At 46.7% G+C, this 27,198-nt stretch overlaps 1 protein-coding gene across 5 annotated transcripts in view; it reads right to left on the reverse strand.

Moving 5' to 3' along the window:
• EFNA4 (ephrin A4) overlaps positions 1-27,013 on the reverse strand; it is a 42,274-nt gene extending 15,261 nt beyond the window's left edge. Inside the window, exons 1-6 of one of the 5 annotated variants that reach the window (XM_087913929.1) lie at positions 26,805-27,013; positions 18,475-18,773; positions 15,933-16,004; positions 15,526-15,585; positions 14,333-14,704; positions 10,903-11,512 (exon numbers count right to left, since the gene is read on the reverse strand). In XM_087913929.1, coding sequence (XP_087770055.1) covers positions 14,619-14,704; positions 15,526-15,585; positions 15,933-16,004; positions 18,475-18,773; positions 26,805-26,920 — 633 coding nt within the window. In that variant the 5' untranslated portion in view covers positions 26,921-27,013 and the 3' untranslated portion in view covers positions 10,903-11,512; positions 14,333-14,618. Of the gene's footprint in view, positions 1-10,902; positions 11,513-14,332; positions 14,711-15,525; positions 15,586-15,932; positions 16,005-18,474; positions 18,774-26,804 lie in introns of those variants that run through there. The other 4 variants (XM_087913927.1, XM_026716487.2, XM_087913926.1 and 1 more) reach the window with 4 other exon arrangements.
• Positions 27,014-27,198: the final 185 nt, after the last annotated feature.

Raw genomic sequence — 27,198 nt, forward strand, 5'->3', positions numbered from 1 at the left:
GGGTGGGCTTCCACTCCCAGAATCCCCCACTCAGCCTATGAATTCTGGGAGTTGCAGGCCGTGTGTCTTACAGCAGGCTGGCTGGGGAATTCTGGGAGTTGAAGTCCACCCATTTTGAACTTTTCAAGGTTGCAGAGTATTAGAGCAAGGCGACATTTTTCTTTTTTTTTTAACAAAGCATCCTGGGTCAGGAGCAGTCTATCTGAGCGACATCTGGGAAGTTGAACCATGCCTGTTTTTTTAAGGGCACTTTTTCCCCACCCTGTCTTTGGAGCAGGGGGCTATCCACACACCCCCGCCATGAATCTTGGGGCAAAACAAGGCAGGAAAATAAAAGCAGAGAAAAAGGCACATTTGGGAAGGAAGCCGTTGCAAACCTCACAGAGATTCCCCGGGGCGGTCAGAGCAAACGAAGAAGATAAACGACATTGTTAGGAGCATAATGGAGAGCCGGATGCATTCATCGACTTAAACTGGCCCAAAAGAGGATCTTCGTTACCGTCCGTGCCCGGCTGTCAAAGGTAAGCCCTTGCCTGCTGGCTCTTGACCACTTAATAGAGCCTCCAGTGCTAAAGGCAGTCTACCACGGCGGAATGGAAAGCCAGCCGGCTGCAAACAGCAGAAGTTTCTCTTCTGTTTAAGAGGGCGCCCAGATCAGGATTATAAGAGCCGGAAGGGACCCGAGAGATCTTCCAGTCTGACCCCACTGCTCAGAATACAGAATAAGAGAGTTGGAAGGTCCCCCCACTGGAGGTCTTCCAGTCTGACCCTGGCCTCCTGCTTGTGGCTGGGAAGGCCCCCGCGAGATGCTGCCACCACCGCAAATAAATGCCGGTTGCCAAAGAGCCAAATTCTGACACGTGGATAAACTACGACGGTCGTAAGCACGAGGACCGGTCTAAAAGCAACTCCCCCCGCCCTGCCCCGCCCCAGTGCCATTCTCATTTCGAACGTTCGCTTTAAGAAATGTTAAAGTCAAAAGCCAGGCCTTTTCTTCCCCCTAAGACATTTTTTTGCAGCTCCGGAGAAGAACCTCCCCCCTTCAGGGGCAGTCTACCTCAAAGCCCTATTTGCTGAAGGTGCATAGAGAAACCTCCCTTTCCAGGGGCAGCCTACCCCCAAACCCACCTGCCGAAGATGAGCAGCAAAGATCCAATTTGCTTGACCTCCCCCCCAGCAAAATTCGCTCAGAATTACAATGAGGGTCTTCCTCCCCAATGTAGCTACAACCAGGTGGAATTCTGTGTGTGTGTGTGTGTGTGTTTCGCCTTGCACCCCAATATGCACCTGATCCCAGGGACCGGGCACTCATCGTCCATTTGCACACTCACACACACACACACACACACCCAACTGTCCATCTTCCCAGCTCATTTTACACATGCTGGTCCTGGGGTCTTTTGGGGGGGGGTGGCATTAAATGGCATTGCCCCCACCCCACCCACCGCAGGCCTGGGCAGGAAAGTAATTTACCTTTCATAGATTCAATTTGGGGGCAGCTACAGGCTGGCTGGGTGGAAGAGCTGCCCACCTCCCCTTATTTGGGGAGGGGGGTGAAGAGAGAGAACAATTGGATTTGCTGGGGCTCTGCCGCCAATTAGCTTTTATTGAGGCCATTTCTCATCTAAAGAGATGCGGGGAGTGGGGGGGGGCAGTAAATTGCACCCAAATTGTCCTTCCTTTCCTGGAGGGCAAGACCTCATCCCTTGCAAGGGGAAGAGAGAGAGAGAAACAGGCAGGAAACCAACAGGGCTAGACTTCAGGCTGGGAATCAGTCAGGTGGGGGCTTTGGTGAGGTTAGCAGCCTTGCAAAGCTGCACCTGTTGGGGTTTTGGCCCATAATTGAGGAAAAGGGAGGGGGCTTGAAAAAAAAAAAGAGAGAGAGAGAGTCCCAGCCTTGCATCAAATTAAATCTGTTTTCTGATCTGTTGGATTATTTTGCATCAAATTAATCTTTTTTTTCCCGTTATTACATTTCTTGCATCAAATTAATGCTTGCTGATCCGTTGCGTTATTTTGCATCAAATTAATCTGCTTTCTGACCTGTTAAGATTTCTTGCATCAGATTAAATCTGTTTTCTGATCTGTTGGATTATCTTGCATCAAATTAATCTGCTTTCTGACCTGTTAGATTTCTTGCATCAAATTAAATCTGTTTTCTGATCTGTTGGATTATCTTGCATCAAATTAATCTTTTTTTCTGTTGTAAGATTTCTTGCATCAAATTAATCTGTTTGTCTGATCTGTTGGATTATTTTGCAAACAAGCTAATCTGTTTTCTGACCTGTTACATTTCCTGCCTCAAATTAATCCGCTTTCTGACCTGTTAAGATTTCTTGCATCAAATTAATCTTTTTTTCTGACCTGTTCGATTATTTTGCAACAAACTAATCTGTTTTCTGACCTGTTACATTTCTTGCTTCAAATTAATACGCTTTCTGACCTGTTAAAATTTCTTGCATCAAATTAATCTTGTTTTCTGACCTGTTGGATTATTTTGCAACAAATTAATCCGTTTTCTGACCTGTTACATTTCTTGCTTCAAATTAATCCACTTTCTGACCTGATGTGGGCCAAAGCCTGGGAAATTTATAGCAGGTAAGCGGCACCCGATTGGCTCTCCTCGGTCAGATGACCTGGAAGGAACCAGAACACCTTTATCGACATTCCCATTGGCATTGCCTGGAGCGCCCTCTAGGGGTGATGACGGGGGGCGAATGGGTAGAAAGGAAAGGGGGAAAAAAGGGGGGAAGAGAAGAAACTCTTAACAGTTTGGGGGCCTTCAGGTTGTCAAATAGCAAATTCAACTCAACAATTTCACACATCTTTCCCTCTATCACCTCTCACCTATCTGCCATCTACCAATCATCTATCTACCTGTGTATCTACCTATCCTATCCTATCTATTCAATCATTCTCCTCTCTGCCATCTTCTCTCATTCCCATTTATCTATCCATCCATCTTCTCTATCATTCTCTCCTCTATCACCTTCTCTATCAAATCTATTTTATCATATATCCATCCATCCATCCACATCCATCTATCTATCTATCTATCTATCTATCTATCTATCTATCTATCTATCTATCTATCTTATCCCTTCTTTATCTACCCATCCCACTCCACCCACGCACCCACCTACCTACCGGTATCTCTATCCATCCATCCGTCTACATCTATCTTATCCCTTCTTTCTCTATCTATCTACCCATCTCTCCATCCATCCATCCATCTCTCTCCCCTACTTACCTACCTGTATCTATCCATCCATCTACATCTATCTATCTAGCTAGCTTATCGCTTCTTTCTCTACCAACCCATCTCTCTCCAACATCCCTCTGATTTCTCTATCTCTACCTCTCTCTCTCTATCTCTCATCTATCTATCTATCTATCTATCTATCTATCTATCTATCTATCTATCTATCATCTATCTATCTATCGGTATCTATATCTATCTATATCCATATTTATATCTCTATCTATCTATCTGTCTCTGTCTCTCTCTCTCTGTCTCTATCTATCTATCTATCTATCTATCTATCTATCTATCTATCGGTATGTATCTATATCATCTATATCCATATTTATATCTATATCTATCTATCTGTCTCTGTCTGTCTCTGTCTGTCTATCTATCTATCTATCTATCTATCTATCTATCTATCTATCTATCTATCTATCTATCTATCTATCTATCTACTGGTATCTATCTATCCATGCATCCATCCATTTACATCTATCCATCTATCCATCTTTCTTTCTCTCTCTCTCTCTCTCTCTCTCCATCCATCTTTCTCTCTTCTCTCTCTGATAATGCAATCAAACTGGGTCTCCTAGAAGGGACTTCCCACTTGGATCTCCTGTGGGCCTCCCCTCCATTCTCTAACCAGGTCCGATTGTGCTGAGCCAAACCAAAGAAGGCCTATTTGCAGAGACAGAGAGATTGTAAAACGGCTGAAGGGCTGTCATTTCGGGGGGCGGGGGGGGGGGAGGGATCCCCAATCAATTGGTGAGCCAGCCGGGGAATTCTGGGAGTTGAAGTCTCCAGGCCTTACAATTGGCTGAGGTCGAGAGCCCCAGATTTAGGGCTACATCCTAGTTTCACAGCCAAGATGGAGAACTTGGGAAGGGAGCGAGGTAGCTGCCGCGAAGCCCCCCTCCCACGGAGCCCCCTCCCACGGCTGGGTAGCTATCAAAGGAAAGCGAGCCGCATTTGTACATCAAGGGCCGTGAAATCAACGCCTTGTGCCAAGCTCTCGCTGACACAGCAGCCGTTTATCAGCTCACCCTCCTGCGCCCCGAAGCCCCGATTAAACCCCCAGGTGTGTCTGATCGGGGTAGCCAGCAGGGTTTCCTTAAAAAGGGACAAGAAAAATAAAAATAAAACACCCCCACCCCAATTTTGTGCTCAGATCAACCCAGATTCTACACACCACACTCTTGTCCAGATAAACCCAAACGTAATAAATCACACTGTTTAAAAAAAAAACAAAAAACTAAATTATTTTCACCTCTTTAACCAGCCCTTCATGCTCAAATCCACCCAGAAGCCACACGCAGGCCGATAACTCACAACGCAATAAATTGGTTTTAAACTAAATTATTTGCACCTATTTAACCAGGACTTCATGCTCAAATCCACCCAGGTTCTACGCTCCACCGGCCAAAACCAAAAAAAAAACCCAAACAAAACCCAGATAACAAAGAAAGCACAATAAATCCATTGGAAACTCAATTATTTTTTCCTTATTTAACACGTGCAATCTTGTGTAAGGGGTAGAAAAACGTGGGAGATTTTAAAAGAAGGGGGAAAAAGCTAGAAGCTCAGCCAAAGGTCAGAGGGAAAAAAAAAAAAACCAGCTTTTTTGAAAACACAACACGAGAGAATCCAGACTTAGAAAATCCAAATTGGGGGCTCAAAGTAATTTAGCTCCTTAAATATTTCTGCATTTGCAAAATTCAAAATACTACAGCAACCCAGCAGCGTTCAGGCTGGTAAATAAATAGAAGGCCGCAGCCGCTGCGATGCTTTTCCAAAGTACCGTTTTTTGGGGGGCGTTGTGCCCCCCCAAAATATGTCGAAACCTTCCCAAAAAAAGGGGGGACCCAGCTAGACGACCTCAAGGATCCCTTTGACCCGTGAGAACGGACTGCCTCGAGAAATTGTGGGTGTTCCATCACTGGAGATTTTGGTTTGTTTGTGTGTTTGTTTGTTTTTAACACGGTGTAGGTAGGGTTCCCTGCTAGAACAGGGGGGGTTGGATTAGACGACCTTTGGGTGCCCCTTCCAAAGTTGAAAAAAAAAAAAAAAAGACCTAGCACCAGGCGCCCCCTCCCTTTCAGAAGTTGTGGGTGGCTCCATCCAGAGAGAGAGAGAGAGAGAGAGGGAGAGAGAGAGAGAGAGAGAGAGAGACCGGACAGCCATTTGTTCCCAAAACAGTGTAGGGTCCCCTGTTAGAACAGGAGGTTGGACTAGATTGACCTTTGGGTGCCCCCTCCAAAGTCAAAAAAAGAGACCTAGCACCAGACAACTCCTCCCCTTCAAAAGTTGTGGGTGCTCCATCGCTTGGTTTTTTTTTAAACGGTGTAGGTAAGGTCCCCCGCCAGACTTAGAACAAGGAGGTTGGACTAGATGACCTTTGGGTGCCCCTTCCAAAGTCAAAAAAAGAGGCCTTCCTTCAGAAGTGGTAGGTACTCCGTCACTGGAAGTTTAAAGAGAGAGAGAGAAAGAGAGACCGGCCAGCCATTTGTTCCCCAAAACTGTGTAGGGTCTCTTGCTGAGGGTCGGACTAGATGACCTCTAAGGCCCCTCCCCGAGAATGTTCTATGCTCCATCCTTGGGGAGGAGGGTGGGGTAAGCAGTCTCTCTCTTCCTACCGCCCCCCTAGAGACCGTAGGCCCCCTTTCCATACACGCCACGCCACCATTTCTCAAGCCAAGACCCCCAAATTCTGGCATCCCGGATGAAAATTGCGACAACGGGACGACTTTGGCGACAGGCGCAAGTGTCGCGTTTTGCTCTTCCCCCCCCACCCCACCCCTCCGCGCGCCGTTTGCACACAGACCCCACAACAACAACACCCCACATCTGCAATGCGGTTTATTTTCCTTGCATCGCAAAGGCTCGGGGAGGCGCAGCCCAGACACAAATGCCACCTGCGTGGTTTACAGCCGTCCCCAATTTGTGTCGTTGGCGTCGTAGGGAGGGATTGTCGCAATTGCTCTTTGTGTGTCTGTGTGTGTGTGTATGTGTGTGTGTGTGCACATGTGGGTCCAGGAAGGGCTGTTAAGTGTCCGGCAACAATTGCGTGCAAGAAAGGGAGCGGCATTCGGCGCCAAGGGCGGATCCTGGCAGTATCACCCCATTGCGGTGTGTGGTGGGTTCTATGTTTTTTTAAAACAACTTCTCCTCCTTTGTGTCGGAGTTGTTGTCCCTCGCCTTTCCCTCCCGTCCTACAACACACCGGGTCCCATCGACAACTACGCACACGACAATTTTAAAACACCGGGGAAGAATTTTAAGGGGGCGGGGGGAAGGCCATGGGCATCGTTTGCAAAATCTTGGGGTGTTGTGTTGTTGTTTTGGCAGGATTCAAACAGGAAGAACCACACACCCAATGGTCAAAAGGCAACAATTTGCACACACACACAAACACACACACACACATACACACACAAAAAGGAGAAGTCTGGGGTTTGCCTGGTTTTAATTCCTTGGTTTGATTCCCCTGGGTGCAAAATGCAAACAACGATCGATTTGAGTCCTGGTTAGACAACCCCACCGCCCTCAAATAGTTCTCTGGCTCTGGATGGCCACCATGAGGACTAGTAACTTGACCTTTCTCAAAGTTTTGCAAAGCAAAGCAAGGCCTGAAATGGATCAATTCTCTACAACTAGGAAAAGTGCCAACCAGAAGCCGGCTACCCGATAGGTTGGACTCAGCAGGTTAAAAAAAAAAAGGTGGTTTTTTTGGTTTCTTAACTTAGCCTCAAAAGACGACGCCTAGCTAGTCCCCGACTTACGACCGCAAGGGAGACCCGGATTTCTGCCGCTAAACGAGGCGAGTGAAGCAAGTCGTGCACCAATTTTGTGATTTTTCTTTTCTTTCTTTTTTGGGGGCCACCGTTCTTAAACAAATCCTTGCCGTTGTTAAGCGAACCCCATTGGGAAGGTCGCAGCTACAAGGGTCATAAATACACAGCAGTCGCCAAGCAACCAAATTTCAATCTAGTGACTTGGTTGTAAGTGTGAGGACTGATAGTAAGTCACATTTTTTTCCCCAGCGCCATTGTAACTATGGAAAGGTCACTAAACGGGGTCTACGCTACTGCACACTGTCCTGCGTCATGAGCTCAAAATTCAAACACTTGGCCAGGGACTCAAACTTACGACGGTTGCAGTGTATCGGGGGGGGGGTGGTCACGTCCTCCCCTTTTGCGACTTTCCCAAGCTAAGTCAATGAGACTCATTTAATGACGGACTGATTCACTCAACAACAGCAGTGAGATTTGCTTAAGAACTGTCGCCCCCCTGCCCCCCCGCAAAATTTTGCACACGACTCACTTAAGGACTGCCTGGCCTAGCAGCGGAAATCCTGCTCTCAGTTTTGGTCGTAAGCCAAGGACTAGCTATGCTTCTGACTTCTGACAAGCCGAATTGGCTGAACAACCGCATGACTAACTTAATGACGCGTGGGTTCACTTAACAATGGTGGCATGAATGGACGTAAAATGGGAGGCAAAAGGCACTTAATGTCCCACTTAGCGACGGAAATTGCAGCTTTCTATATCACGGGGAGCAAATTCTTTCTTTCCATGGTTTTCTGCCCTTGTTTTTTTTTTTTCGTTCTCTCCCCTCCCAGGAAAAATAGGGGTGACTCTCTAGCTGCACCCCACGTTCCACCACAAGACCCCCCCTCAAAGAGGGAATCGGGCATCCGGCTGTTTTTGCCACCGCGCTGGCCTCTCCGCCAGACCCGTCTTGCGTGCGAATCCGCGCTAATTGCCGGCAGCCGATCTGTAATTAAAACTTCCAGGCTGACATTTTCCCCACATCTCAATATCAAACACGGCAATTAATCCCAGCCGCCTAGAAGGTCGCGGAGCCAGAGAGAGAGAGAGAGAGAGAGAGAGGGAGGGAGGGAGGGAGGGAGAAAAAGAGAGTGAGAGAGACAGGGAAAGAGAGAAAGAGTGAGAGACTGAGAGAGAGAGAGAAGGAGAGAAACAGAGAGAGAAAAAGAGAGAGAGAAATGAGCGACAGAGAGAGGGAGGGAGGGAGGGAGACAGAGAAAAAGAAAGAGTGAGAGAGACTGAGAGACAGAGAGAGAAAAAGAGAGTGAGAGACCGAAAGAGAGAGACACAGAGAGAGAGAGAGAGAGAAAGAGTGAGAGAGACTGAGACAAACAGACAGAAATAGAGACAGAGAGACACAGACAGAGAGAAACAGAAAGAGAAAGAGAGAGAGAAAAAGAGGGAGGGAGGGAGGGAGAAAAAGAGAGTGAGAGAGACAGGGAAAGAGCGAAAAGAGCGAGAGACCGAAAGAGAGAGAGAGAGAGAAAGAGTCAGAGAGAAAAAAGAGAGAGAGAATGAGCAACAGAGAGAGAAAGAGGGAGGGAGGGAGACAGAGAAAAAAGAAAGAGTGAGAGACTGAGAGACAGAGAAAAAGAGTGAGAGACCGAAAGAGAGACACAGAGAGAGAGAGAGAGACAGAGAAAAAAAGAGTCAGACTGAGACAAACAGACAGAAATAGAGACAGAGAGACACAGAGAGAAAAAGAAAGAGTGAGAAAGAGAGAGAAAAAGAAAGAGAGAGGGAGGGAGAGAGAGAGAGAAAAAGAGAGTGAAAGAGACACAGAGAGAGAGAGACACAGAAAAAAAGAAAGAGACAGAGAGAGAGAGGAGGAAACAAGGCTGGGGAAAAAGAGGGGGAGGGGGGCCCTCTGGCCGGCTGGGGAGGGAGAAGCATCAAACCGTGTTTGCATAAACCATTGTTTGTCTGATTCCCGAGCTCTCGGTCCTTTTGCAAGCCGCAGCGCGAAGGCACCTGTTTGAAAAACTGAAACAGCCGTACGGTGGGCGAAGTAGCCCCCCCCTCCCCCCACCCCAGGCTCAAATTTTGCTATTTTTGCAAAACTCCCCAGATGGGAGAAAAAAGAGATTTCCAATAAAAAGGGACGGGGGAAAAAAAAATGGGTTGGAATCTCACATTTTGAGAAGCATGTCGGGGGGGGGGGGGCAGGGGGGGAGGAATGGCTTTCCTTTGATCGGCTGGGATCTCCCCGAGGCGAAGAGGAAAGAGATGGCAACGATCCATGGTTAGGGAAGGAGACAAACCCTGATAAAGCCACCCAACAGACCAGCATGGGTGTGTTTGGGGGGGAGGGGCTTAATCTGGCAAGCCTGCAACTCTTTTTTGGGTGGGGGGGCGAGGGGGATGTTTTCCCTCTGGACTGGAAAAGCGGAGGCGTCGCCAATACGGGCAGTCCTCGAGTTATGGCTGCGATGGAGTCCCAAATGTGCGTTGCTAAGGGAGACGCTGGTTAAGGGGTCCCATCTGAGGACTTTGCTGGTGGTTAAGTTAGTCCCGGGCTTGTGAAGTGAATCTGACTTGGCTTGTCGCCAAAGGGGATCGCGGGACCATCGTAAGGATGAGCCAGTTGCCAAGCGCCTCAGTTTTAAACCACCATTGACTGTGGGGAAGTTGCAATGGTCGTTAAGTGTGAAAAGGGGTCCGAAGTCACTTTTTCCAGTGCCGTTATAACTTTGAACGAACTGTTGTAAGTCGAAGACTGCCTGTATTCCAGTATCTGAGGGACTGCCGCAGCTCTCAACACTACTCTCTTGTAATCCGCTTCGCTTCATTCTCATCATCATCTACCCAATATTTTCCTGCCACAGCTATCAACACTACTCTCTTGTAATCCTTTTCGCTTCGTTCTCACTGCCACCATCTACAGAATATTTTATGGCTACAGCTCCCAACCATACTCTCTTGTAATGCTCTTCGCTTCGTTCTCACTGCCACTATCTACAGAATATTTTCCTGCCACAGCTATTAATGATACTCTCTTGTAATCCTCTTCGCTTCATTCTCACCGCCAACATCTACCCAATATTTTTCTGCCACAGCCATCAACCATATTCTCTTGTACTCAGCTTCGTTCTCACCACTACCATCGATCCAATATTTTCTGCCACAACTATCAACCATCCTCTCTTGTAATCCTCTTCGCTCGTTCTCACTGCCACTATCTACAGAATATTTTCCTGCCACAGCTATCAACACTACTCTCTTGTAATCCTTTTCGCTTCGTTCTCACTGCCACCATCTACAGAATATTTTATGGCTACAGCTCTCAACCATCCTCTCTTGTAATCCTCTTCGCTTCGTTCTCACCGCCACTATCTATAGAATATTTTCCTGCCACAGCTATCAACACTATTCTCTTGTAATCCTTTTCACTTCGTTCTCACCGCCACCATCTACAGAATATTCTCCTGCCACAGCTATTAATGATACTCTCTTGTAATCCTCTTCGCTTCATTCTCACCGCCAATATCTACCCAATATTTTCCTGCCACAGCTATCAATACTACTCTCTTGTAATCCTTTTCGCTTCATTCTCACTATCACCATCGACCCAATATTTTCTGCCACAACTATCAACCATCCTCTCTTGTAATCCTTTTCGCTTCGTTCTCACCGCCACCATCTACAGAATATTTTACGGCTACAGCTCCCAACCATCCTCTCTTGTAATCCTCTTCGCTTCGTTCTCACAGCCACCATCGACCCAATATTTGTCCCGCCTCCCCTGCCCTCCTCCCTACACATTTCCTAATTTTTTTTCCTTTCAAGCCATGTGGTGGAGAGCCAGGAGTGAAAACGAGGACCCCCTCCTCATTTCTAAAACAGATTTATTGTTTGGCTCAGTCACCCGATGATCCCGGATTCAGCGGGAGGGACCACCAAATTTTAAAAACACAGTTAATTAAAAAACAAAAAACAGAGCAGCGCACCAGCTACGGGAAGCTGCTTTCTTCATGGAAGATAAAAAAAAAAAAACGGAGCCGTCCGTCAGGTTGTTCTCATCGAGAACGGAAAGTCCAGGGAGGCTGACACGGACCAGAAGGCTGTTTTTTTGGGGGGGTGGGGGCAATGTTCGCCCCAAAAGAGGACATTTTGTGGGGGGCGGGGGTATACAAAGCCAACCTCCTCTATTTAAGCAGCAGGGTTTTAAAGTCATCGGAGATTGCCAACGGAGTCACGGGGGAACGGAGGAACCTCTTGTCTTTGGTGTAGGATCCCGGAGAGATCGTCTTCGGCTAAAATCCGGAAGAGACTCAAATCTGGATTTTTTCTTGTCGGGGTGGGGGAAGCCAGCTTGGTGGGAGGTGGAAGTCGCGGGGTGGGCTGGGGTGGGGTGTCTCCATCCAGTCCCAGAGGCCGACAAAAAAAGAAAAAGAAAAAGCGCACAGCTTTGACATCCGGTGGGAACGAGACACAACGCCTGGAGGGAAAGATCGGAGAAAGAGGGATTGTTAAAGAGAGCACAGGGCAACGCGATTTCCGGATGCAGAAATTTGACCGGGGCTGAGATCAGGAGAAGGGGAGACATAACAGTCATCAAAAGACCTCTTCTAATTTTGGGGGAGAGCCCAAACTTGGGGTTCCCAAAGATAACACAAAGACGATTCAGCCGTTACTGTCCCGGGTCACTTTTTCCCACGGGGGATTGAAGCGATCCATAACCTTCTCGGGTGCGAGGTTTGCACTCCGCGCTCCAATATTTTGCAACGAAGAGCGAATTTCAGGTCCAACCCAGCCTGCATTTCATTCCTGCCTTCCCCATTTAGGATCCACCCCCCCAATATTAATTCTACCCCCCCAATATTAATTCCCTCCCCTTTGTGTGTGTCGGGGGTCATGTTTACACATTTGTTGCCTCCCTCCGTTAACAGATTGTATGTCCAGATAATTTTCTCGCAAAAGAGGCCTGTTTTGGCACACTTTTCTTAGCCAACACTTTTTTGGGTGGGGGCCGGGGAGGCAGACAGAACCCCCACTTCCAGGGCAGTATACGTGCAACTAGTCCTCGACTTACAACACTTCACTTAGTGACTGTTCCAACTTACAACGGTGCTGAAAAAAGTAACTTAGGAACATTTTTCACAGTTAAACCGTCGCACCTGTATGCTCAGGGATTCAAAATTCAGACACTCAGCAACTGATTCATATTTATGACGGTTGCAGTGTCCTCTGTGTGCGTGTGTATGTGTGTGTGTGTGAAGTTTTGGTGTGTTTCTCGTTTAACAACTGCCGTGATTTTCACTTAACGAATGCGGCGAGAAAGAGGTCATGAAATGGAGCATCGCTCCCTCAACGAACGCCTCACTTAGCGATGGAAATGTTGGGCAGGATGGCGGTCGTAAGTCCAGGACTGCCCGTATCAAGATAACAGATAATCAGAGTTGGAAGGGACCTTGTAGGTCATCTAGTCCAACCCTCCCTCCCTCCCCGCCCAAGCGGGAGACCCTACACCATTTCGTATCAGCAAACACGAAGCAGGTTGGGGTATTCTGGAGATTTTGTTCTCTTTAGCGCTCAATTGCGGTCATAAGTCCGGGACAGCTTGTGTACAACCCACCCACCAATCTATTTTCTCCACCCCTGGGCTTGCAAAAAGCAAAGTTGCAGGGCCAAATCCGGCCAAGAAATAAATATTTGTCCAGCAATAATAATAATAATAATAATAATAATAATAATAATAATAATGTGTTCAACTAGTGATTTGTGATACGAAACCCAGCATTAGTTATCTCGTCTGCTGTGCACACTGTTGTTTTTTGTAAATAACAATAACAATAATCAAAAATAATAATAAAAATATGAATTTACGTTTGCATTTAAAATAAAAACCCAGGCGAGACGAAAGAAGGCCGGCGGGCAAGGGAGGCCAATGCATTTTCTTCGCGTTCTTCATATGTATAGAATATTTTCGCCCCGATTCGCCCGGCTATCGTTCTCAAAAGGCCGCCAGTCTCTTCTCTGTTTCCCGCCTCGCCCCCCCCTCGCTGCCTTTCGTTATTGACTTCTGACATTTTCATGGCTCCCTGATTTGATTTCGACAGATTATCCAATTTGTTTTTGTAATTTTCTGCTTTCTTCTTTGCCACTTGGCTGGGCCCTTCGTTTTTTAAAGCGAGCCTTTTTGGGTCCGAGTTCCAAAAGGTTAAGAGGAAACCCAGCCAGCCCAGCGTACGTTACAGGAAAGTGTTTGCTTAGCGGCCACGGGTTCAGCGATGGTGCCAGGTTACGACGGGGCTGAAACGGCCAATCAGGAGATCGTCATCAGGGTTGGGAGGGACCTTGGAGGTCTTCTAGTCTAACCCCCCGCCCTTCTCTAGCAGGACACTTTATAACATTTCAGACAAATGGTTGTCCAGGCTCTTCTTAAAACCTCCAGGGATGGAGAAGGGAGGGAGGTAGGAAGAGAGGGAGGGAGGGAGGGAGGGAGGGAAGAATCTAGGAAGGAAGGAAGGAAGGAAGGAAGGAAGGAAGGAAGGAAGGAAGGAAGGAAGGAAGGAAGGAGAGAGGAACCTAGGGAGGAAGGGAGGAAGGAAGGAAGAATCAAGGAAGAAAGGAAGGAAGGAAGGAAGGAAGGAAGGAAGGAAGGAAGGAAGGAAGGAAGGAAGGAAGGAAGGAAGGAAGGAAGGAGGGGAGGAACCTAGGAAGGAAGGAAGGAAGGAAGGAAGGAAGGAAGGAAGGAAGGAGAGGAACCTAGGGAGGAAGGAAGGGAGGAAGGAAGGAAGGAAGGGAGGAAGGAGGGAGGGAAGAATCAAGGAAGGAAGGAAGGAAGGAAGGAAGGAAGGAAGGAAGGAAGGAAGGAAGAATCTAGGAAGGAAGAAAGGAAGGAAGGAAGGAAGAATCAAGGAAGAAAGGAAGGAAGGAAGGAAGGAAGGAAGGAAGGAAGGAAGGAAGGAAGGAAGAACCAAGGGAGGGAGGGAGGGAGGAAGGAAGGAAGGAAGGAAGGAAGGGAGGAAGGAAGGAAGGAAGGAAGGAAGGAAAGAATAACAGAGCTGGAAGGGACCTCAGAGGTCTTCTAGTCCAACCCCTTGCACTTCATTCTCACTGCCATCATCAACCCAATATTTTCCCCTCTCCTCGTTGCTAGGGAACAGAGACTCTCCAAAGGTTTCATTTGGGCCTCGGTAAGAAACAAACACCCACCTGTTAGGGAAGCTGGTCCCGCCTCCACCTCTGGGGTTGGACTAAATGACCTCCAAGGACCCCCCCTCATTCATCCATGCCCTTTTATCCCAAGACTTACGCTCTCCTCGAAGATCCTCCGGCGTGGGAATGGGAGCGGAGAGGATCATCCGGGTTTAAGGAGGTCTTCCTTCGGGATTTGGGACCGCTATCTGTCCATCCGTCCCCAAAGCAGCTTTGTGGTCAATTGAAGGGGAATTGAGGAGGGGGCGGGGTCGGTCTTCGGCAAAATCTAAAGTGCCAAGCGATCGGTCAGCATCTTCGCAGAGCGGGGATAAACAGCGGGGGTCAGCGCTCCCTAACCGGCCCGAGTCTTGGGGGAGGCACGCGATCCAAATCCCCTCCAGTCAGAGCCAGAAAAAGGGCACCACCAGAAGAGCCAGGCAGGTGACACTAAGCCGGATCGGGGCAGGGCTGTGTGCACGAAGGACAACTGCTTCTAGGTGGAGGGGGGAGGAGAAGAGAGGAGGAGAAAGAAAGAGTGAATGCAGAGATAGGAACACCCACCCACCCCCCAAAAATTGAGCATTGAATTTCAGGTCGTCTTTGATTTACGACAGCCCGCTTTTGTGACCGTTGGAAGGGTGTTTTTTTCATGCTGTTGCAGCCCTGGGAAAGCTCTTCATAGGCTTAATTGAACTTCTGGGCGTTCAGCCAAGAGCATTGAACACCTGGTCAAAGTGTGCCAAGCTAGATAAACAACCCACCCAGCGCTTGCAAGGGAGACCCATGGAGAAAATCAGATCACGTAGCCACTAGCTATTAATTCCCAAATCCATTCCTTCCTAGATTCTTCCCTCCCTCACTCCTTCCTTCCTTCCTTCCTTCCTAAGAATCACCTAACTCACCCGAAACTCCACTAAAACTCCCAAGATCCCCCTCAGAGTCACTACTATTAAGCCTGGTTTCACCTTGTCTTTTATTTAAGTATTAAATTAAATGCACAAAATAATAAACAACTTTGGTGTATGTATGTATGTATGTATATGTATATATATATATATATATATATATATATATATATATATATATATATCTATGGTAATTAGGGCAAAGAAGCGATGTCGAGCTGGCCACGCCCACCCAGTCACATGACCACCTAGCCACGCCCACCCAGTCACATGACCATCCAGCCAGTTATTAGGGCAGAGAGCCCCGCGCTAAAAAATTCGAAGCCCACCCCTGCATATGCCGTTTGGTTTTCTGCCTTTAAACCACGGAGGTTCCCCTCACCCCCCCCCCAAAAAAACTCACTCTCTGGACCGCCTCTCCCTCGGGGCTGAGATTTGGGCCCCTCCGTTGCGGGGTCTGCAGCTAGAAAGGAAACAGGAAGAAGGCAGTGATCGCCCCGTGGTCTCCTTTCCCTCCTTTCCCCCATGCAAGAAAGTCTCAAGAAAAGGGACACCAACCCTCCCCGCAGAGCGAACAAACTTGAGAAAATGGATCTACGCCGATTCGAACCCTCCCCCACGTCCAGCCATCTCGTCTAAGGCGATAAGACCACAACCCCCATCATCCCCAGACGGCCAGTGCATTTAGGGAAGCCCCAGAGGCAGTCTTCGACTTCAGGACGTTTCCTTTTAACGACCGTTCTCCCGGTTTGATTTCACAAATGGTGGACGCCCGCAAACTTGCGGGTGGGGGGAACAGGCCAAACTTACTGGTGGTAGCTTTGCAACAGACCAAAATGCGTAGCTTCAAACACTGGCCAGGACTCTCCGGTGCAGGGATAGCTGCCGGAACCAAAACAAGCCAAGAATGGTGGTTAGAAGATCAAACGGCCAAGTTTTAACCAAGCAAAATCAAAATCGGTGCATTTGTTTGTATAGTTTTCACTCTTTTTTGGAGGGTCCTAAATAAATGGTTGCACATCCAAGACCCCCCTATGCAAACAATTGTCCAATGTAATATCCAAGGTTGCACCCTTTTTTCAATCGATAAGATTAATCCACTCAACTGTACTTATTTATGTGGCCACCAAACCTATTCCAGACAAGCTGATTCCTAAAAAAGGCCATATTAATTTTTGTAAATGCCTTGGCTGACCGTAAGGATAATAGGACAGCTGATAAACAGGGATATCTATATATCTATATTCTGTATCTCTATATCTATTATATTATATTATTTATATATATATATAAAAGCGAAATACCACTCATGCATCATCACAAAACTGTCAAGCGTACAAACTTGAAATTTGGCACGTATGTTTCTTTTGGCTTCTAGGGGCTCACTAAGAAAGGATTTTTCCAAATGACCCTCAGACCCTTAGAATATTTCCTATATTATTATTATTATTCTTCTTCTTCTTCTTCTTCTTCTTCTTCTTCTTCTTCTTCTTCTTCTTCTTCTTCTTCTTCTTCTTCTTCTTCTTCTTCTTCTTCTTCTTCTTCTTCTTCTTCTTCTTCTTCTTCTTCTTCTTCTTCTTCTTCTTCTTCTTCTTCTTCTTCTTCTTCTTCTTCTTCTTCTTCTTCTTCTTCTTCTTCTTCTTCTTCTTCTTCTCCTTCTCCTTCTCCTTCTCCTCCTCCTCCTCCTCTTTCTTCTTCTTCTTCTTCTTCTTCTTCTTCTTCTTCTTCTTCTTCTTCTTCTTCTTCTTCTCGCTAAGGAGTTCTACTCCCCCTCCCCACCTGGAAAGAAATCTCTTCCAAATGCAAAACACCAGCAGAGGAGTTTTAGTTTCAAAGCACCAAGCAGCTTTAGTCCAGAACAGTTGAGCTAAGCCACGCCCAGGCTCCTCGCTGTCTCCTTGTTCACACAGCAAATACTCTTTCAGTTTCCAAACAGCCCTCAAATCTCTCACACACCGAGAGGATGCTACCCAGATGAATACCAATGGATGCTGGCAGGCAGAGGTAGAATTTCCACCCCCCCTTATTTTCCTCCTCAAAACTAAGCCCCGCACATAATTTCATAACGAAGCACGTGGGTATCCAGCTTATATATATGCATTGCTTACAAAAATGCCCCATGCCAACTTTGAATGCGTCTCGTCTCGTGGCATTTGGAGGGCATAGAAAATGCAGGTTGCAGCGATGACCATTTTTACGTCCCCTTCCTCATTTTGTGAATTTCCACGCAGGCGGAGGGAGAGGCAAACCGAGTTCTCGTAACAGGCGTGTTTATTTCAATAAACCCATCCAAAAAGGCCGACGCCGGGCTTCAGAACCGTGACGTTCTCGGCGTGTATCTGTTTTTCTTTTTATTATTATTATTATTTTACATTTTTAATCGAGCACGGCAAATCAGGAAGACAGGGGCAACATTTTGATCAGAAGCGCAAAGACGGAATACGATGCATTCCAAATCGGGCAGGTTTTGCCACCGGAGAAACAGAAAACCCGGGCTGAAGACAGATTAAAAACTAAGCTAGCATCCAAGCGGTGTGCTTTAGGGATCAAATCCTGGTTTCTGAACCCAACCTACCCTGCAGGGTTGTTGTTTGTTGTTGCCGGGCTAAAAGGGATAGCGGATTTATCCTTTATATGTCACCTGGAGTTCAGGACAGCTGTCAAGACTCCAGGGAAGAATAAAAGAAATGTTCCGTAATTGCGTTAATCCTGCTAACTTTAAACCATAATTTAACTTGGTTTAATTCTCCTCTCCTCCCTTCCTTGGGGTTGGGCTAGACGACCTCCAAGGTCCCTTCCAGCTCAGATATTCTGTTATTTTGCTATTCTTTTTTCTTTCCTTTCCTTTCCTTTCCTTTCCTTTCCTTTCCTTTCCTTTCCTTTCCTTTCCTCTCCTCTCTTTTCCTTTCCTTTCCTTTCCTCTCCTTTCCTCTCCTCTCTTTTCCTTTCCTTTCCTTTCCTTTCCTTTCCTTTCCTTTCCTTTCCTTTCCTTTCCTCTCCTTTCCTCTCTTTTCCTTTCCTTTCCTTTCCTCTCCTCTCCTTTCCTCTCTTTTCCTTTCCTTTCCTTTCCTCTCCTCTCCTCTCCTCTCCTTTCCTCCCCTCCCTCCTTTCTTTGGGGTTGGACTAGACAACCTTGAAGGAAGGAGGGAAGGAAAGAAAGAGGAAGGAAGGAAGGGGTTTAACTCTTTAATCCCATTAAACTTTTAATAATTTTAGTAATTTTAATTTTTAATTCCAGCTCTGATATTCTGTCATTTTGCTATTCTTTTTTCTCTCCTCCCCTTTAAACCCATATTTTACAAGTTTATTCATAAACTTAGGTATTAAATAAATTGAAAACTCTTTAACTTACATATATAGTAATATTCCCGGCCGCTCTGGAATTCTATGCCCAGTGAGAATGGGGTAAACCTCTGGATTTTCTCAGAGAATCGGACGGCCCCGTAGGCGGCATACGGACGGTTGCACTCCCACCGTTTGAAGGCTCCCGGCGTTTCGTAGCAACCTCGGTAACCTTCGGCGTTGACCATAAGCAACGTGAAGGATTCCGGCTTTCCAAGGACCAACGCCCGTTGATAATGGGGACAGTAAATATCCAAGTAGTCGTTGATGGACACCTGAATAGTGTACCCTCCGTCCGAATTGAAGAACCTGGAAGTGGAAATGAGAAACAGCTTCGAATAAGGTCGGTCACTGGACTGATAAAAAGAAATCCAGATTCCTCTTGTAAGAAGAACGGAGCAGCCAAAGGCATTTATTTGGAAACGGAGAAGAATAAAGGAGAATAGAAAATAAATTGGGATAAGGATATAAATCAGATGATAACTGTTAATATATGTAGGGTGAGAATAATGAGATGGAATGAGAAGAGTTGTATAATGTTGAGCCGTTTGATGTACCTTAACTCCAGGTTTGGAGAAATAATATCAATGTGAATGGTGAAGGGAGGTGGCACATTTTATGCCGAAATGACACACGGCTTGAGAAAAAAGTGAAACGTTTGTATTTTTGAAACTGAAAAATACAAAACTTATTTAAAAATAAAAGAACAGAGCAGGGAAGCAACAGGTAGTCTCCCCAAATTATCTACTCTTGCCTCTAAATGGCAGAGCAGTGATTCATACAGGGAGTCACTTAACAACTGTCTGGCTTAGCGACGGAAACTTTGGAAGGTCGCACATCAAGGACCTACTTGGCTAAATTGGTCAGATTAGCCTGGGGGAAATAATAATAATAACAACAATAACAACAACAGCAATAATAATAGTAATAGTAATAATAATAATAATAATAATAAATAACAACACATGACTTCCCAGCCTAGTATTTTTGGTGTGGCCCAGGAATTGTCACGCCGGCTTTGAAGAAAGGATGCACAAACACAGTTGTGCAAGAAACACAATTCAGCAGAAGCTGGCCCGTCAGGGTGGAGATGTCATTAAAAAGAGACGGAGGCCGCCGCTAAAGTAATTAGAAACGCCACTGACTGACCCGGTTTCGATGTTGTGAAGACGAAAAGATTTTAAGCCGCTCTTCTGGATGCCGAGCGAGAATTTCGGAGCCGTTTTTAATGCGACTTTTAATACAGATCATCCTCGCATTGCAACGGTGTTCCGTTCAGTGGCCGTTCCAAATTTACAACGGCACTGGGGGCGGGGGGGAAGGGCCCTGGGATTGTTTTTCTCAGGCTTACGACCTTGGTGGCATCCTGACTCGCATTTACGATGGTTGGCTTGCCCCAGGAGTTTAGCTCCCCATTTTGTGACCTTTCTGGCTGTAGTCGTTAAGCAAATCACTGCAGAGGTTTAAGGGGAGCCACCCGGTCGTTAAGTGAGTCTTTGCTCGTCGAAGGTCGCAAAAGGGGATTGTGTGGCCCCTGGGGACGCGGCAGTAACTGTTGTGAGAGTCGGTGGTCGATTTTGATGAGGTTATTAAGTGTTTCTTTCCTTCCTTCCTTCCTTCCTTCCTTTCCTTCCTTCCCTTTCTCTTTTCCTTCCAGCCTTTCTTACTTCTCCCCTCCCTCTTTCCCTCTCCTTTTCCCTTCTTCCTTCCTTCTTTCTTTTCCTTGCTTCTTCCTCCCTTCCTTCCTTCCTCTTTCCTTCCCTCCTTCCTTTCCTTCCTTCCTCTCTTTCTCCTTCCTTCCTTCCCTTTCTCTTTTCCTTCCAGCCTTTCTTCCTTCTCCCCTCCCTCTTTCCCTCTCCTTTTCCCTTCTTCCTTCCTCTTTCTTTCCTTGCTTCCTCCTCCCTCCCTTTCTCTTTCTTTCCTTCCTTCCTTTCTCTTTCTTTCCTTCCTTCCCTCCTTTCTTTCTTTCCTTCCTTCCTCTTTCATCTTCCTTCCTTCCTCTTTTCCTTCCAGCCTTTCTTCCTTCTCCCCTCCCTCTTCCCCTTTCCTTTTCCCTTCCTTCCTTCCTTCCTTTCCTTTCTCCTCCCTCCCTTTCTCTTTCCTTCCTTCCTTCCTTCCTTCCTCCCTCCCTCCCTCCCTTCCTTCCTTCCTCCCTCCCTTCCTTCCTTCCACAAAAGGTTTCTAACATCTTCCCCACGTTTAAAACCATCCCTGTCGTCACAAGACCTCAGTGAGTCAACCTGCAAGCAGCCCAAGCTGAGATTAAACACCAACTCAATGGACGGGATTTTGCAACCGCGAAGCGAAGTCCACAACGCCAGCAAAGAAACGAGATCGCTTTCCAATGGAGGAGGAGGAGGAAGACGTGAGAACCGATCTGGCATCGGGGATGTTTTGCCTCTGAGACACACTTTCGACCTCTCCCCTTCCCGATTTGAGAAATCCAGGCCCCGTCATCTATCCCCAAATATCAAATTCGGGGCCGGTGTTAAAAGGAGAGGTGCAATCCAAAATACGTCGTGTTTTCAAAGCCACAACATGTGCAATCTTGCAAAGGCAGCTTAAGTTTGAAAAGCCACTGTAAATATAAATGGAGACTGTGGATTTGATTCTCTAGAGAGAAAGAATTAAAAAAAAAAAAACCACAGGATTTTCACAGGTAAATGCAACCAGGAAGCCCCTCCTGAAGTGTATGTTGGCTACCTTAAACCATGGTTTACAGGTTTAAAATTTTCCCCAATTTTCTCTTTCGGTTTACCCCAAATGGCTTATCGGAAAATATTATCAAACTTTTGAGGATCAGGACATCTGCAAGTCCCTTTCTTCAGCGACGTCGTAACCTCGAATCGATGCCGGTCGTAACTCAAGAAACATCTGTATTATCAAAAACAGTATCATTGAACTCTCCTGGTCTCATTTTGATCCATGTTGGTTTCATCCCATCTTAAAGAGGATTAAATATTTTAATCCTCCATCTGTCTTTTAAGTCAATTTGGAGGGGTTGTGTCATCAGTTGTGATGGGGGGGGGGGATGTCTGTGTGATATTATTTTGGGAGGGGTTGTGTCATCACCAGTTGTGATAGGTGTTTGTGGGACGTTAACAAACGTAAAACCACTTTTACCCAATTGGGGTTAATTTGGGAAAGATACGCCAGATTTGCTGTGGTTAAAACTCACATTTCTGGAACCAGAGTGGCCAAACAGCACCCCAAAATCTGGAATCCAAATGGACAGTGTCAAATATTGCTTCCCCACCCATCCCAAAAAAACCTTAAGATGCACCCCATAAATTTCCTTTGGCAACTGACATTTTTAGGAGAGTGAAAAGTTTCAAGGCTGAAAAGTTGATTTCTGATGCTCCCTTGTATATCCAGAGTAGGAAGGATTATGGTTTGCACATACACCCTCCATTCTCTCTCTCTCTCTCTCTCTCTCTCACACACACACACACACACACACACACACACACACACACCCACTCTGCAAAACGTCTAGCAAATGTCACTCTTACAACTTCTGAAACCAGATCCCAACCTTCACAGCAAATAAGCAGACTTGAAAAGTGGGATACCTCTTGACTACCCTTTTCGGGTAGAAAAACCATGTACAAATTTACGCCCTTTTTCTCATGCATCCCCCAAAAGGAATTTGGGGGTGCAAGAATATTTCTTAGGATACAGCTTTTTTTGGGGGGGGGGGGAGGATCAGAATTATAAATGGGGCTTGTAAACTTTACAAGTGCAATACGGACTGCCACGTAGACGTACAATTGCAAATATTTTCTGGAGGATTATTATATTTCCCAGTGATGGAGATTCGAAACCACGGCAGGCTTTAAAAAAAAAAAATATCTGGGGAAAACAATTGTAATTAAAGTTGGGATCGTGGCATTGTAGAAATGGAAGGAATGAATAAAATTGCTGTTTGGCCACAGGCATTAAAACTGAAAAAGTGTGTTTTACTGGTTATTGTTTTCTGGAGAGGAAAAACAACATTGTCACCAAAAATATCTTTTTTTGCATCGGATAACAATGTAGTTTAACTTTGCATTCTGTTGTTTGGAATGGTGTTTCTATTTTAATGTTTGCATCCCATGGCATGCTTTTATTTTAATGTTTCTCTTCTGTGGTTTGGAACTATGCTTCTATTTTAATGTTTGCATCCCATGGCATGCTTTTAATGTTCCTATTGTATCATTTTGAACGATGATTCTGGTTTAACGTTTGCATCCTCCCTTCCGTAGGCTTTTATTCGAACATTTTCAGGTTTGCATTCGATTTGCACGCTGCTTTTGAGCCTTTGAGCCATGAATCAATGCGCCTAATTTTTTTTAAAAAAAACCACACATATTTGCACCCTTTTGCAAAATAAACGTCCCTTCCCTGCACCTAGAAATCTAGTCTCTCAGGGAGAGAAAGCCTCCCCTCTCACCTTGCAAACTCAACATATATACAGTTTCAAAAAGCAAATCTATCCAAGAAGTTGGTTTTTGCAAGGAAAAGACGAGAGCGGAAGCCACCTTTCCCTAAGAGACTAGATTTCTCGGTGCAGGGAAAGGACCGACATTGTGCAACGGGAAGCAAATTGTTTGGGGAGTTGTTTCTTTTTTACCTGTCAACCCCTCCCTAGAGAGGTAGCGGGAGTGGCTGGCTAGCTCTTCCCGCAGTCCTTCTGGTGTGGGTTTAAGCAGGCCTCAAATTTGCTGCCAACTAACTTCTCCCACGCTGACAGCAGCAAAAACAAGCTGGAATGTCTGTCTCTCCCAGGAACACAACTGTCTCTCTCAACACACAAACACACACCTCCCTCCACCAACCACCCAGGTGGTTCTTTTCTGAAGTTGTTTTTAAAGAAGGGGATAAGAAAGAAAAAAATTAGAATTCTATAGCCCAGGATCAAATTCCCACCCAGAAGACTGATAATCCTACCCTGTTTCCCTGAAAATAAGACCCAACTGGAGAATTAAGTCCTAACACGATTTTGCAGCATGCTCGTAATATAAGCCCTACCCTAAAAATAAAACCCAGTTAAGGTTGTCGGCCAGACAGATGCATTTAGACCCCGTCTTTCCCTGAAAATAAGACCTAACCAGAAATTAAGCCCTAATGCATCTTTTGGAGCAAACATTAATATAAAAGTCAGTCTTATTTTCGGGGGAAACACGGTAGACTTACAACAGTTCATTTAGTGACCGACGTTTCAACCGCTCTTTAAAAAAGTGGCCGACAACTGTTTTCACACAACATCCCCACGCATCTGTGCTCCAAATTCAGACGCTGGGCAACCGACTCGTATTTAGGACGCAGTTTCTTCTTTTATGACCTTCTGGAAAGTCAGCGGACAAGCCCGATTTGCTTAAGAAGCATGGGACTCATTTAGCCGCCGTGGCGGCGATTCGCTTAAGAACCATGGCAAGAGACAGGTCGTAGAACGGGGCAAAACGCACTTAAGAAATGTCTCGCTTAGCAACTTATACCCAGGATTCAATTGTGGTGCTACGTCCAGGACTACTTTGTGGTAAAACAGCTGGGCCTTTTGCTCCAGATGTTGGGTGTTCTGTTCAGCCTCGGGTGACCCCAAAAATCCTCGACGCTTTATATATCACAGGAGTCTCTCTCTACTCCCTTAGTTTCAAAGTTTTTGCTGAGATCAGGAGGAAAAACTGTACGTTTTCCCCCCAAAACACGCCTCTCTGCAATTCCCTTTACAGATTATACATGGCAGAGAAAGAATTGTGGAAAAAACAAAAAACAGAGACGTGGTGAATTTTATTTTTCTCCACCTGTGCTAAGTTTTAAGGTTCTTCTTTTTTTTTTGCCTTGCAAGTAAACCTGGGTTCGTTCAGAATTATCATTATTCTTTTTAATTACTTAAGCCCAGAGCGGGAAAAAAAAAAAGCTAGTTAAATGCAACATCTGTAGCCAGCTTCGGGAGATAATCCTGGTTTGTTTGAAGAAATGCAACTTACTGGCTTCAAAGGTGTCTGCCAAGGAAAATATGCCAAACATGCCAGAAAAAACAAACAGTGGAAAAGAAAACGGGTATCCAAGGGAAGGAGAAATAATCAGAATGAAAGAAGAAGGAAAGAAGAAGGAAAGAAGAATAAAAGAAGAATAAAAAAGGAACCAGCCAACTGATTAAGAAGAAGAAACAGGAGACAACCCTGGAAATAATCACCAGAAAAACAAGAAGTGGGGAAAGAAAACTGGTATCCAAAGGAAGGAGAAATAATGAGAATGAAAGAAGAATGAAATAAGAATAAAAGAAGAATGAAAGAAGAATGAAATAAGAATAAAAGAAGAATAAAAAAAGGAACCAGCCAACTGATTAAGAAGAAGAAACAGGAGACAACCCTGGAAATAATCACCAGAAAAACAAGAAGTGGGGAAAGACACAGGTATCCAAAGGAAGGAGAAATAATGAGAATGAAAGAAGAATAAAAGAAGAATGAAAGAAGAAGAAGAAACTGGTCAAGAAGAAGAACCAGGAGGCAACCACCATTCTGATACAGCCAGCCTTAACTATTAGGGGAGAAAAATGCATATTTTGGAAAGAGAAGTGAGGGGGGCGGGTGTATGCAAACAGCAACCTGTTTACCAGCCCCCTCCCCAAAATTATAAAGCTGAATCTAAGCGCCCCCAAAACCCGCTCCAAACCGGCCCTGGCTCAATTAAAAGTGGCAGAGGTGGGGAGGGGGGGGAGTTACCCCCCCTTCTTCCCCTTGGTGGAGCAGAAGCAAGGGGGAGGGGGCTCCGTTTTTAGCCCCTTCCCCCAATAAAAGGGGGGAGAGCCAAAGGAAAGGCGAATGGAGGAAATGGAGGAAAGGAAAGAGGGGGCGGCGGCGGCGGGGGGGGGGCCCGCGGGCACCTGGGCGGCCTTGGAACAAAGAAGATGCTGAGCGCGCAAACATGGAGACGGGCACAGCCGAAGCCCCCCGCCCCGATCTCCTCCCCCGCGACCCCCGCCCGCCGTTTTAACTCCTTCCTTCCCGCCAGAAAAGTTTGGAGAAACTTCTGTTTAAAGGAGAGACGCGGATGGGGAAAAGTGGGGAGGGGGCAAAAGAGATGAAAGGGGGAGGGTTCCAATTTTGGTGGGGGGAAGAGAGAGGGGGCGCTATCTTCCTGCCCGTCCGCCTGGGTTTTTTTGGGGGGAAGAGGAGGGGGTGTCTTCGCAATATGGGGTGGGGAGGGGAGGCCTTTCTGGGGTGCAAAAGTCGGAGGAGAATGGGGGGTTCAGTTTCCCCCCTCCCGGGAAGGAAAGGAAGGAAGGATTAGAGGCGAGAAGGAAGGAAGGAGGGAGGGAGGAAAGAAGGAAAGAAAGAAAGAGATGGAGGGAGAGAGGGAGGAAGGAAGGAAGGAGAGAGAGGAAGGAAGGGAAAAGGAAAGGGAAAGAGGGAGGGGAGAAGGAAGGAAGGAAGGAAGGAAGGAAGGAAGGAAGGAGAGAAGGAAGGAAGGAGGAAAGAAGAAATGAAAGAAAGAAAGAAAGAAAGAAAGAAACAAAGAAAAAGGGAGGGAGAGAGGGAGGGAGGAAGGAAGGAGAGAGAGAGGAAGAGAGGAAGGAAGAGAAAGAAAAAGGAAGGAAGGAAGGAAAGGAAAGGAAAGGAAAGGAGGGAGAGAAGGAAGGAAGGAGGGAGGGAGGAAAGAAGAAATGAAAGAAAGAAAGAGAGAGAGAGAGAGATAGAGGGAGAGAGAGAGAAGGAAGGAGAGAGAGAGGAAGAGAGGAAGGAAGAGAAAGAAAAAAAGGAAGGAAGGAAAGGAAAGGAGGGAGAGAAGGAAGGAAGGAGGGAGGGGGGAAAGAAGGAATGAAAGAAAGAAAGAAAAGGGGAAAGAAGGATTAGGGGAGAAGGAAGGCAGGGAAGAAGGAAAGAAAAAGAATGAATGAAAGAAAGAAAAGGAAGGGGAGCGAAGGTAGGATTAGGGGGAGAAGGGAGGGAAGAAAGAAGAAATGAATGAAAGAAAAGAAAAGGGGAAAGAAGGAAGGATTAGAGGGGGAGCAAAGGGAGGATTAGGGGAGAAGGAAGGAAAAGGAAAGAAGGAAAAAAAGGAAGGAAGAAAGGAAGGAAGGAAGGAAGGAAGGGGAGCGAAGGAAGGATTGGGGGAAGGGAGGAAGGAAAGAAGGAATGAAAGAAAGAAAGAAAAGAAAAGAAAGGGGAAAGAAGGGAGGATTAGAGGCAGAGAAGGAAGGAAAGAAGGAAAGAAAGAAAGAAAGAAAGGGGAACGAAGGAAGAAGGGAGGGGCTGCGTTTGACCACTCCAGAGCCCTGGAAGTGGAGGATGGGCGAAGGAACCCTGGCGGCGCCCCCCTCCCCATTTCCCCCCCCCGCCCCGGTCCTGGCTCTACCTGGGGTTGCTGGCGTTCCAGTAGACGCTGTGCCGGAGGCCTCGCACCTGCCGGGCCAGGAGGGCGCCCCAAAAGACCAGGAGCCCCCAAGGCAGCAGCGCCTCCGTGGGGCGCATCGCTCCGTCGGGAGGGGAAAAAAGGGGGGCGCAGCGTCGGCGGCGGCCCGGAGGAGTCGCGGCGGGAGGGGAGGGGAAAGCCCGGCCCCGCCTCCTCCGCCTCCCCCCCGCCCCCCCCGCACTCGCTCGCAACTTTTCCGCCAATCAGGAGCCGCGCTGGAGCCCCAAAAAAGAAAAACAAAACTTTGAGCCAAACTTCCAAGCGAGGGGAGGGGGGAAGAGGAGGAGGAGGAGGAGGAGGGGCCCAACCTTCTTCCCGCCTGCCTCTACTCCTCGTC

The sequence above is a fragment of the Pseudonaja textilis genome, chromosome 16 (genome assembly GCF_049901715.1).
Source record: "Pseudonaja textilis isolate UNSWEBS1 chromosome 16, rPseTex1.2, whole genome shotgun sequence".
Lineage (NCBI taxonomy): Eukaryota > Metazoa > Chordata > Lepidosauria > Squamata > Elapidae > Pseudonaja > Pseudonaja textilis.